The sequence below is a fragment of the Corvus moneduloides genome, chromosome 4 (genome assembly GCF_009650955.1).
Source record: "Corvus moneduloides isolate bCorMon1 chromosome 4, bCorMon1.pri, whole genome shotgun sequence".
NCBI classification, from domain to species: Eukaryota; Metazoa; Chordata; class Aves; order Passeriformes; family Corvidae; genus Corvus; species Corvus moneduloides.
In genome coordinates, this window is record NC_045479.1 from 34,348,471 (window position 1) to 34,361,665 (window position 13,195).

A 13,195-nucleotide genomic window follows, 5' to 3' on the forward strand; every position below is an offset into this window, starting at 1 on the left:
TCTCTGGTTGCATTACACAGTACCACTAAGTTTTAGCTGCTTTTTTAATATAACCTAAATAGATTTATGTATTAAGACAATGATTGCCTCCCTTTTTTCTTTGTGAATGACAAGGACATTTTGGATTATTCTGGAAGTATGCTTCATATATGCTTACTCCCACCTTATATTCTTCCCAAGGTATCAGTTTTTGTCCACTGCCAGAGACAAAGTAGACTTTTGGTCTATGCAGTACAGCTGCTCTTTTGTTCATTTCTAAATAAAGCTGAAAAACAAACCCAGCATGAATTTCTCTTTGATTTTTGTTGTCTTTCAGAGCAAATGTTTAGGTTGCATCACAGTTCTAGCTATGTAAGTATTTTTTTTTTTTCTGAAGAGAGGAATTTAACACATTCTCCAATATTGTGTAGATGTAGTGCTGACTCCACCATGAAAACTGCAGGGTCAGAACTGCTGTTTAGGGAGCAGTAACAACTTTCCTCCCAGTAGTATCAAAATAGAACTGGTTTTGTGCTGCTGCAGATTTCAATATAGCTGGGAAATAAAAAAATAATATTGTTTACTTCAGCATAAAATCCAGTCTTCAGTATGCAGCCAGCTGCACATAAAATGAGGAGGAACATGAGCAATAGTGAGCATTTACTTGATTCAGGTCTTTAGCAACCACATAAACATGCAGCTTGAAGCAGTGTTGACAGACATCTTTGTCTCAGGGCAACTCGCATTTGTCCAGACCCTTTTTAGCAAAAGGCAACACACCTAAAATCAGACCTCTTGACACAAACTTTCTATGCTCACTGATTTTAAAGAAAACAGTGACAAATCTGCACCAGCAGATTTAACCAATGATCTTGTGAACTAATTATTGCACAAACAATGCACTATTGCTTTTAGGTGACTGTACACACACAAAGAAAGACATAATTTTACTTCTAGCTGAAGTGAATGCATGAATAATGCCTATTCATACAGAAAAGCAAACGGGTAACTACATTTGTTAGATGTGATTTGCTAACTACAGAATTAAATATAATCCTTTTAATATACAGCAAACTTCAGGCATAAGTCCTTTTCTTAATGCTGTCAGGATGATTCCAATTTCATTTGAATTTACTTGCTTATTTGGTTTTCCCTGTTTCTCCTAGTTCATGCTTTGACCTGCCTGGCAAATCTTAAGTGATTTGACATTTTGACTACAGGTTTTAAACATTACTTTACCAGAGACTACAACAACATTTACCTTAAATATTTTACATGCTTGCCACTCCCGCTTTTCCTTTGATTGTACTTAATTTGTTAGCAATCTGTCTAGTACTCCCTAGTGTCTCTTTCGCACAACTTGTTCTCACAACATGGTTGTGATCTTCACACAGTCATGCCTAATGCTATGTTGCCATCTGTTGACCAATTGAGCAGTTGTAGGACTAAGACAAGATACTCAAGAACATAAATAAAATCTCAAAAATATTTTAAATCTCTACTTTATATTTACTTTATTTTTCTCCAAGTTATTTAAAATCTTAATATATTTCCTTAACATTTACTAATTTAAAGGCATTAGGTCTTCAAATATATTATTCATACAGCAATATACAACATAAATCAACTCAATGGCTTAAACATTGCATTGTGGTGCTGACTTTAAGAACTAATATGGATATAACAATTTCATATAGTCTCTAATTAGTGACTCACCTTTGAATCATCCAGTTCCAGCTTTTTCAGAGACCTTCTGACATAATCTATGAAGGAGGATGATTTGGAGAAGGTTTTTCCAACATGTCGATCACTGCAAATACAGTACCGAGGTGTAGGCTTTTATACATCCAACAACAGAAATTCAGATATTTTGAACAGGAGAAATAAATCAGTTGGATGGCTACTACTGCCAAGTTAGTAATAACAACTTCCCTTTTTCCCCCTTCCACTTAAAACAATCTAGCTAATACTTGCTAGACACAGCAACTGTATTATGGTTATAACAAGGTTATTATTTTACCTAAAAATTTGAGATATAGCTGAAGGTTCTTTTTAATTTCTTCACTACTTTTATTTCCCTATATGAATGACAAAATTCTTATTCCCATTGACAGAGACTTCCTTCTATACTTCTATAATACTTCCATAACCTACTATAATGCGGCTGTAATTTATTTAACACAAACACTGGACTAAGCAAATGCCACTTTTGCTTGCTACCTTGTGTTCTTATCCTTGCAATTTTTATTTCACTAAATGATGCCATAATTCTGTCTGTTCACAACTCAACAGCTTGCATTTCAAGCCAGCCAAAAATGTGGGTTGTTTCAAAAAATACGTTAAAATAGTGCACAAAAACTTAAATAAACATATAGGAAAATGAATCATAGAAGACCACTCGTATTTGTTCTCTTCTCTGTGTTTAAAATATCTTGGAGAAACAACACACAAAGATTTTTTTAGTCTGAATTCACTTTCTTAACTGAGTCTAATGTTATTCCTCTTCCAGATGTGCAGTGTAGGAGTTAAATTTTCAGGTACAGAATTTTCAGCTACTGAATTACTTAACAAGAAATACACTTTCCACCCACCCTCTCAGTAAAAATCTGGACAGAAGTTATCTTAGTTTAAAACTTCTCCCCCTCTTTATTCTTAGTAAAAACCTATCTCCTTACCTAAAATCTAGAACTAACATCTGAGGTCAACAGAAAGATTTCACTCAAGTGGCAATTCTAATTCTGCTTAGCTGTCAAGGTCCCTCACTCACTGAAAATAATTTCTGTTGTCATACTTAATATTAAGATGCACCTAAACATTTAGGCTGATGCAGTCTGAAAATCAGTTAATGATTATGCTGTTACATCATTTCTAGGAAGATGGGCATTTAACACCACGCTCAGAAAAAAAAACCAATGGGTGTGAGAGAGGTCTTCCCAAGGCAGCCATTGAATTAATTTCAAAAGTATCATCTTAATTACTTCCTCCAAATTATACTTCCTTCAAAGAATGAAAAGTCTACCTCAGACTTTTTCTTCTCTTTACAATTTAGCAGCCATGACTTTTTGTGTGATATTTTATGCAATTTTAAAATAAAGAAGCCTTTCTTCTTTCAGGAATTTGACCTTCTGATGGGTAAGCTGACACTACATCTAGCAAAAGTTTTGAGGGTATCTGCGTTAACACTTATTTTAGATCAGGAGTATACTTCTGAAGTGAATTTTCTGGTTTTCCCCACCTCTCATGCCTTGGTTCACACTGTGGAATATTATCAGACCTCAAAAAAATGGGTAATTTTCAAACTAAATTAAACTGGAAGGTGTGCTTCTGGATGTGCTCCAAGTGCTAACAGGCATACATCCCACAGAACAAGATATAATCTTATTATAAAATCTGCAACCACAAAGGAGTATAATGCAGATGTCAGGTCCTCAGCAGCAGCTCTCCAAATCCCATTCCTACAAGAAAGCAGCACTTGCCAGTGTAGGCACAGGCAGTGAGTAGCTCTTTACAGCCATGATGGCCATTGAGCTGTCAGCAGTTTTTCTCAGGACAAATGAAAATGTATTTTTCCTTCTGCAGTATCAAAGCTCAAAGGACCTCTGCATGACAGGGCAGCCCAGGACTGCGTTAATGTTTTAGTGCATTTGCTGAGTATCCTCAGGTGAAGATGTGCTTTACCCATGTACCCAGTACCAAAGAGGGCCTATTTCAGCTACAGGTAAAGCAAGGGCAATACTTTTGTGATGTGGATTTAGGATGAGCAAATCTATCTTGCATTTTAATACTGATGTGTATATACAACCAGATGAGACTGATTCCTACATCCTTCTGCCTTCCAAAACCTACTTTCTCTACAACACAGAAGTGGAAGAGAATCAGATCAATCTTTGGTTGGTATTCTGTGAATTCAGAGCTTCCTACCTTTTGGTGACACCATAAATTTCTTCTATAATAACCTGAAGAACAGCTCGATAAAACAATGATTCCGTAGGCAGCTGCAAAAAATTTTAGAACAGCAAGGATTTAAAATTGGCACTGAAATTAAGATCAGAGTAACAAAACCAGTATTGGCTTCCTTCACTATTTATTGAGTTGTATACTTTATGATCAGTCATACCAGATTTAAGAGGACAATTTATTAATGTTCCTGCATCCAGTTAAAATTCTGGTTTTGAGTTAGATTCTAACATAACCATAAAACACACTGTTCACGACCCGAATTCTAATATGCAAAATAAATAACAATTATCTAAGTTGTTTAAAAGACAAAAGGAGCAATTCCCTAGCTGAATCATCTGTGCTTAGACTGTAGTATGAACCATGCAGAAAGTACTAATGTAAAAAAAAAATACTGAAAATTTCACATATTTGTCTATGGAAAATCTGTTTGCATAAAAATAGTTCATGATTGACAATTAAAAATTCAGAGAAAAAGACTACTGGGGTCAGTGGGCTTACTGAATATGGAAAGAAGTCTCTCAGCTTTCCCTTTTAAATACCTGCACAGTTGGTGCCCACCATGCCTTAAGGATAACTTGCACAACAATAATTCAAAATATTCACAGGGAAAAAATATACAGGGATTAAAAATGAGAATGATAATGTTTCTAACAGGTTCAAGCTTTTGTCATAACAATGCCTATTTTTACATTAGTTGATAAAACATTGGGATAGAGTGATCCAAACCAGGGATATCAGAAAGACATCTGCACTGAATTTATGTATTAGCTGAAAGATAGCAAAGGATGTTAGGAAGGGTAGTTTAATGCCTTAAATTTTAAGCTGTGCTTTTTTTTTCTCAGACTCTTAATTGTCAAAAGAAAACAGATTCACTAAGTACAACCACAGCAATAAAAATGCAATTTCATGATGACACATGGTATCTATCAGGATTTGACACAGTGTAGGCCAGTATTTCAGATTCCAGATATGCAGAAGTTCAATAAAAGGCCACGGATTATGAACATTCAAGGGGGGAAAACACATTTTATCTTAGAATGGCTAAAATAAACAATATTACTTACCATTTGGCCAACTGCAACTCGCTCCAAAGCCTTTAAGAGTCAAGGAATTAAATTGCTGATATGTTTATTCTTTGTCATAACATTTTATAAACACATTGTATAAAAGCCAGAGGAGACGACATTTTAAAAGATTAGTGGTGTGACATAACATGAGCTTGCACACTTTAAAGTGTTAATACCTTTAGACACTCATAAGCAGCTACTCCTGTTATTTTGGTTTATTTATAGGAGAAGCAATGACATCCAACTGTGTGGAAACAGATACATGGAAAATTTGCTTGTTTTTCTTTGTATTGTATAGGAATTTCAAAGGATTACTTTCTGTGAATGTGCTAAAAACAAATGCATTTTTCTTCAATCTAGTCCTACTGAAATACAAATAATTCATTTTTCATATTTAATTATTTTAAAGTAAATACTAGCTCTATGGACAATACTAGTTTCAATCACTAGTACTCAGAAAAATTGAACTGCTGATATAGAGTCAAGTAAAGTAACTTCAGAGAGACTGCGGTTTAAAATACTGTTGCATTTTTTTTCACTAGATTCTTTGCATTATAAATGCTGATGTAGGTGTGAGACTACTTGATTTTTATGATTCATAGTGACAAAGAATGACAAATAACCAGAAGCGTGGAATATTCTTTCACAGTTGAAAAGATAGCGTGCCTACAAAAATTTCAATAGAGCATTAAAGACCACAGTAGAAATGAAGATAAAACCTCAGTATCTGATTATCTGATATGATATCAAATTAGGTAGCAAACCAAAAATGCCTCGCCACTTACAGATCGTCGTCACCTTTAGTCCCCAAACTTCACTACAGTAAATAAGACTGCTTGTTACACAATCACCCAGTCTTCCTTCTCCTTGTTGTAGAACTAATCTTGTATTTCTGACTGCTCTTCAAACGCAGCCAGTGTAGTTGCCACTCCTCCATTCATGGCTCTGGCCAGCTATCAGGTTTGCCCTTTGCTGTGTAAGCTCTCATAGCAGCATCTACCTGCTGCTGCCGAGGAGATGGATATGGGTTCCAACGCGTATTGTAAGGGTCTGAAACTGGAACTCTTGCCCAACACCTCTGGCACTTGGCACTTCAACCAGTTTGAATTCTGAGTATCATTGCTCAGCAGACTTTCTGCTAACCAGCCATTAGCCCTAGAAATGTGGGTGCTTAGTGGCTCTGTGCTGGCTCCCTTGTACCTCCTACACGGCAAGGAAAATGCCAGTCATGAAAAATGCATATAGAGAATTACAGACATAACAGTAGAAGTATCTAATTACACAGGAGAACTCTGCCTTTTGTGAATATTCAAACAACAGGTTTTTAATTGCCAAATTTCTGTGATTTCTGAGACATCTAAAATAGATATATATAGCACGATCAGTACTCTCTTGGGGGTCATTTGCTTATAAAATTTATCTTCCTACTATTGTTGAAAAACAGCCCAACCTTTTTCTTTCCAAAAGAAATGGAAGAGGAGAGGAAACAGCTAATGTGTCAGCTGAGGAAGGACTGGTATTGTATGACACTGACAAGAAAAAGAGAAAAGGCAAATCCCTTTAGAAAGCACTTTTCTTGTGCTAAGTTTTACAGCTACATCTCTAAAATGAACAATTCTTTTCTTTTACTTTGCCAAGGGTAACACATTTAAGCCTTATGGATACTAAACAACTGTCCTCCTATATTTTCTCCTGATAGCATTTAATTATCGTGGTAGTTTAAGTTTACATAACCTCAATACATTAGTCTACACTGAGTCTTTAGTCTATGCTCTTCTTTGTAACAGAGGTACAAAGCTAGCAGCAGAGCCTAGACAGAACCTGATGTGATTTATCTGGATACCAAAAATTAAAAATTAATAGAGGGAAGGAATAGTGGTCTTCTAACTGAAAGAGTGGTCAAAATTTTCAGTACCTACCTGTTTTTTCAAATTAGACAACAGCCCATCATCCTATCTTGATGAGGCTAAGTCCTTAAAAGTACTTCAGCTCCTGGTGCAATGTTAAAAAAACATTTCCAGACTCTTAAGGCACATGGATTTTAGAGCTCCTCTAGTTTTTGGAATAGGCAAGGTTGTTCAGGTTTTAAACAGCCAGAACATTCAATATTATGAATCATGAAGGCATTGGGGGAGTTACTGATTGCAATCCTTCTACAATTACCTTGTTTCCCCCTCAGTCCTTGGCCAAGAACTATTATCTTGAGGGGTTACCTTTTTTAGGTTTCAGCAAAGTTTTGGCCTTTCTGTCCACTCTTAAAATACATTTCTATCAATACTCATTTTTTCATGCCTTCAGCAAGTATAAAATATATAAAGCTGGAAGGTCAATACTATTTTTTTTAGATATAATTCATCATGCTTACAACATTAATGATGTTATTCTGTAGATTCTTGGATTAAAGTCATGGCTTTAGGATTGGAAGCCAAAAACAATGAATCCTGAAACATCTGGACAAAGCTCTCGGCAGGAAAAAGAAAGGAAGGGGAATCATACCAAGCATGCTGACATCCTGGCATTGCGACCACAGCACCAGCCTTTGTCCTTCAAGTACTGACACATGGGAAATCCCCACACTTGGTCGTGGCATTCTGCAATATGGAGGGGAAAAAAAAAGGCACAGCTTTTCCTCTTATTTACAGAATACACAAAGGATTGAGCAAGATGAACAGTAGGTAATGTAGCAGAAACACTTAACTGTTCTCATCCAGTACCAAAACTTGCGGTGGTGCTACAAAAAAAGTGTTTTCCCTGTAACAGATGTTTTTGGTTTATGCTGAATTTCTGGTAATTTCACACTTTCCAAAACAATTTTAAGTGAGTGTCCTTTACATAAATACACTGAAAAAACAGTCAAAGGGACAAGAGAAAAGTTTGCAAATACTCATGACAATCTATGCCTATGCCATGAATCACAAGATGTAGGCCAGGCAGTCGTTCCATGCAGCAGGACTTCAGTACCACTTCTCATTGTCTTCTTATTCTATCAAAACCATCTTTTAAACATCACACAGAACAATGTGTATTTGTTTATTCCAGTTCTGAAAGACCATTCTGCTGTGAGGCAGAATGTTTGTTTTCCAGAAAAGAGCAGCTGCAAAGGCTCTTGCTGTTTCTTCAAAATACCAAGAAGCATTTGCATCACAATCTGTGCTCAGTTTCAGTATCATTTATATTTTGAATAACAACACAATTCTCCACGTTTAACACAAATGCAAATGTGGGAAAACTGAAGCACAGAGATTACTTTACGGATGTTCTTAATATTCAGTTCTAAATGTACACAAACTCTAAATGTTTAGAGTTTTCATTAGCACATTTGTCAGCTGATCTTTTAAAATGGTGAATAAGAATTACTACTTTCTTAAAAAAACCCCCACAAATTGGCTGAGACTCTGGCTTTTTAGCACAGGAAGGTGACTGGGGCACATTTCAGAATACATCATGTAATGGGGTTAAAAAGGACAGCAGAAAATTTACCCACAGCCTGAGATAAATACATGTAAGTAAAGTTCATTCCATAAAAGTTAAGCAAAGAAAAAGAAAAAACTGTGAAGAACCCTCCTCCTACCCATGACAGCCTTTGGCTTTCTGGGACTAGTGCCCAGTCTCAGCTGATCATTAAAGAGTAACAGCAAGCAGGCACGAATCCTCTGCAGGCAACCTCACGCTCTGCTCTCCTTTTAGCCCTGAGGAATGCCAGAGGCTCTTAGGGGCTGAATACTGTTTTGGGGCCTGTGATTTAAGAACAGGATTTTAATTATGGATTATTAACAGAAGGAGAAAGAAAATTCTTTAGAAATAAATATGAAATTTGACAAAACATTGCAATTGTTTGCAGCACTGGAAATGTACTAAGAATTTGTAAGTGCCTCATGACAAGCTCTAAAATATGAATTAACTTCAAGTCTAATTCTAGAATACATGGAACACATGGTTATTTCTACTGCAGAGATGGCAATAAAAACTTATTAAGTATATTTATTTTGCAAAGAAAACAATGACTAACATGGTTCCCTATTGTATGACTCTCACTAATATGTCTTTCTAATATATATGTTAAAATATTTAAAAAAAAAATTTGCAAACTGAGTTAGAAAGATGAAATCCTTGATGTCTTCAAGCAAATCCCTTCTAATTTATACCCTGTCCTCTAGGCAAACTAATCATTCATTCAAGTTAAAGTTACAATCCTGTCAGCTACAATCTCAGTGGCACTGTACTCATGCATAACTCTGAGGAAACTATGACACCTTTGAAAAAGATTATCAGGCAAAGCACCATCTTCATTTAAATTATTGAAACCGTGAAGTAGGAGAGAAAGAGAGGGAAATTAATGTTTTAAATCAGAAAGAATTTTTTTGTGTATATCAAAAGTTGATCACACATCTACAATATTGCTGTAAGTACTATTTATTTTTCCACATCCAGTCTGCTCTCAAGCACACTTACAAAAATTTTAGGATGAATATATTGCTATAAAGTTCATGTATTTGTAAGCTACAATTTAAAAAACTAGAAATGCTTTTAATGCCTGCAACTATTTTTAGATATACTTACTATTATATAGCTCACTAAATACCTTACTGTGCTTTTATCTAACAACACGTGTTCTAAACTGTATAAATCTCAAAAAATATTCAAGAAACATTTTAAGTACAGGTATTCCATGGAACATTTCACAGTAAACAGCTGAAGTGTTCAACAGTGCCTGAAGCAATCACGTTATAATTCAGTATAGAGTAGCCAATCAGAATTCCTCCTATGAACAGTTAACAAAATGGGGAGTTTCAGGTAATCATTTGATGAGCTGAGCTGAAGCTATACTGGTGTTTAATATCAGAAGAGATTAGTTAAATAGCAAGGACTTTACCTCTAAGCTAACTTCTAAAAAAGACCAAATCACGCATTAAATAAACTGCTGCAAATATCGCAACAAAACATCAGCATTTTTAAAATGGATATGGTATTTATAGAAAAAATATAAGGCAGTACAAATAAGATAAAGGTAAAATCCTTTCCACAGCTGCTAATTTTGTATGTGCATAAATGATGACAAGGAAGTTCGAGAGAATGGGACAAGCTTCTCCGATACCTTTAATTCTAGGCCATCCATAGATTTTCATCCCTAAGAGTAATACTACAATTTTTAGTGTGCTAATATTCAAATTTTACTTCACAAAGCTTTAAAGTAAAATATGGTCTTTATAAAACAACAGGACCAACGGGCTTTACTGTTACTGGGAGCCTGATTTGAGTTCCATGGGATCAGAAAGACCCAGATCAGAAAGGTGTGGAGGCAGCAATGTTGGTGCAGCGTCAGGTTCCCCTTGGCATGCCGCTTCCAGCCCTGGTGTCCCTGGAGCTGTAGGCTTTGTGGCTCTCTGGATCCCAGCCCTAAACCTAATGGCTGCTTTTGGCTGATGATGTAATTCAATGGATCAAAATGGCATTTTTTCTTCTGGGATTTTTCAGTGGAAATTAACTTTTATTACCCTCCTCAATATTTTTCCCATACATCCTACTTTGTATATATATTGTGAACTTCATCAAAGTAGTACTAAAACACAACTAACCTCTTCCAGGTCCTCCATAGCCTCTATCTTGCACAACATTGTAGATTTTCAGTCTACTTCTCTTATTCCAAACAAAATAGATAAAATACTAAACTGCCTTTTTCCTTCATGGGAAAGACTAAATCTTCCCTGGCCATATAATTCACTGTTCCTTGAATTTGTATTTTTCAAAAAATGCCCCCTGACTAAGCAGGATTTTGATGAGGGAAGCAGGGGGCAGCCGGGAAGAAAAATGTTTTCTTATTCCAGGAAATAGAATCAGTTGTCACCAAAATAATTTCCAAAACCCAAACCTAGAGTACGTTTTCATTACTGTGCATTAAAAATTTGGCATTCTCAATTCTAACCTCATACTCTGTACACACTGAAAAAAATACAGATATAAGATGGTTCCAGGTTTTAATATATTTGTGCTACAATTATTAATGAAAAATACCATAATAACTTCAATAGGTAATACTTTCATTTAACATCTGTAAAACTTACCTAGTTAATACTTTTTCAAGTTTCATATTTTTTTCAGAATCAATTTTTATAGAAAACATCTGGGGTTTAGTGACTAGTTAGCTGTGTCACAAATTCATGGAAATGTTCCCTATGCAGCAATATCTAAAGATGCCTTGGGAAGGAAATTAAGCTTTTTGATCTGTTGCTTGGAAGTGTTTTCCTGTGTTGCCATGGTATCAGTGGTAGCTATTTTAAGACATTGGCTGTGGAATATCTTTGAAAATATACCTAGGCAACACATAAATCATCTGTACACTAATACCCTGAAACAGTGAGTAATCTTTCATATTTCAGTGGAACAGAGTGATATGAAGCCATTATGTTTGTGTAAAGAATCCTTTAGATAATTCAGTTTCAGAATTTTTGTCCTCTGAATCCACCTTACTCAAAGCTTTTCCAGGTTTCACAAGTCTGATAAAATTCTGTATGTGAATTTTGACTACCCTTTGCAACCCTTTTGGTTCCCTTAATTATGTTTAATCGCTTTTAATAGTCAAAGTTTATTCTGCAAAAGCTTTGCTGGCTTCTTCCAGACTGCCTTATTGAGAAGCTACTTTCCACAGCTTCCTGGAGGGCTTTAGAATTCCTCTGCCCAGCAGTGACCTGGAAACCTTTAGAAAATCTGGAGTTTATGATTTGTAGTACTCAAGCCAACCTCAAAAAGAGCTTCTATCAGATAGCTATCACCGAAAGTATCTATACAACTACACCTATCTCATATTTCAAATTACAGAGTCACAGAATATGCTGAGTTGGAAGGGACCCAAAGGATCATCGAGATCACCTCTTAGCCCTGCAAACCACCATCCTCAAGGATCACATCATGTGCCTGAGAGCATTGCCCGAACACTTCTTGAACTCTGTCAGGCTTAGATCTGTGACCACATATGCTGAGGACTGCACATGATCCAAAGTGTTAAAACTTCCCCCAGCAGGGGAGGTACCTGTGCATTCCCACCTGAATCTGAGTGTACATTAACCCTTGAAGTGTTCGTTTCATGGCTTCCCCCACCCCTGATGGATCAAGACTGTGACCATTGCTTCAACCAATGGATATCTGAAGTGCAACAATCAAGTGTCATCACTGGATACACGGGTGGGGATATCTTTGCTCTCTGCTAACTACTCTTACCCTTCCTTTCTCTTCCTTATATAATTTCTTAAGTGATATTTTCATACTTTCATATTGTCATATTACTATAGATAATAACCAAAATGGCTACATACCTCCTTTCCATTGCAACCAAATTCTTCTAAAATATACATACCTATATATATATATTTTATACGTATATATTTATATATATACACACACATACATACACACACCTGTCATTTGTTTCACTCCAATCCCCACCAAGGGATATATTAAAAAGAACCTCAGTTACCCCGTTTCTGTGGTTGGTCTTAACAGTAGCTCCAGAGCAAAAGCAACATTCATGTGTTTTTTTCCTCAAAACAGAGGATATAATATTGAAGAATTTCACTGGTTTCTAGACTGATACTGATGTATTTGGTGGTATGGAGGATGGAAATAAGAGAATCAAAATACAGAAACCCAAATTCCTTTTCAAGGAAAGTAAAATCTTTTTTAAAATACCTTAAATTTGCCATTCCGGTCTGTTAAGAGATAATCATAGTCCAGCTGGTACATTGCCCCAAAAACTTATTAGCTGAATGTAAGATAACACAGCTCCCAAAATTCCTAAGAATATCTCCTGAACAGAGGAACAGAGTTTGTTTTACCCTAAAAATCATTAGCGAACTGATTTTTTCTCCAGAAAAACTGACTATGGCTCACTATGTAAATAGGTTTATGTAAAATGTCTCTAATAAATAGTAAAATCCTTTCTACTCTGATGTAATTGACTATCCAATGCAGTAACAGAGAAGAAAACCCCCAAAGGAATCAATTATACTAATGGCTATGTATATTTTATCCATACAAGAATCTCTGTATAAACAGACAATTCTCCTTAGAGAGAGCCAAAGTAAAACTACTTAGAATTTTCCAAGAGCTGTCATATTATTCCTTATTAACTGAAACTTAGAATTTCATACTGCTTATAACAGCAGTGAAATTTAAAGACAGGTGTTAAAAGACAT

General features: G+C 35.7%; 1 protein-coding gene across 5 annotated transcripts in view; it reads right to left on the reverse strand.

The window, feature by feature from the left end:
- Nucleotides 1-13,195, reverse strand: part of METTL25 (methyltransferase like 25) — a 53,228-nt gene that overhangs the window by 17,420 nt on the left and 22,613 nt on the right. For 3 of the 5 annotated variants that reach the window (XM_032105333.1, XM_032105337.1, XM_032105336.1), the window contains exons 6-10: nucleotides 7,503-7,597; nucleotides 5,004-5,033; nucleotides 3,901-3,974; nucleotides 1,696-1,789; nucleotides 164-265 (exon numbers count right to left, since the gene is read on the reverse strand). In XM_032105333.1, the coding sequence (XP_031961224.1) occupies nucleotides 164-265; nucleotides 1,696-1,789; nucleotides 3,901-3,974; nucleotides 5,004-5,033; nucleotides 7,503-7,597 (395 nt within the window). The remainder of the gene's footprint in view (nucleotides 1-163; nucleotides 266-1,695; nucleotides 1,790-3,900; nucleotides 3,975-5,003; nucleotides 5,034-7,502; nucleotides 7,598-13,195) is intronic. The other 2 variants (XM_032105334.1, XM_032105335.1) reach the window with 2 other exon arrangements.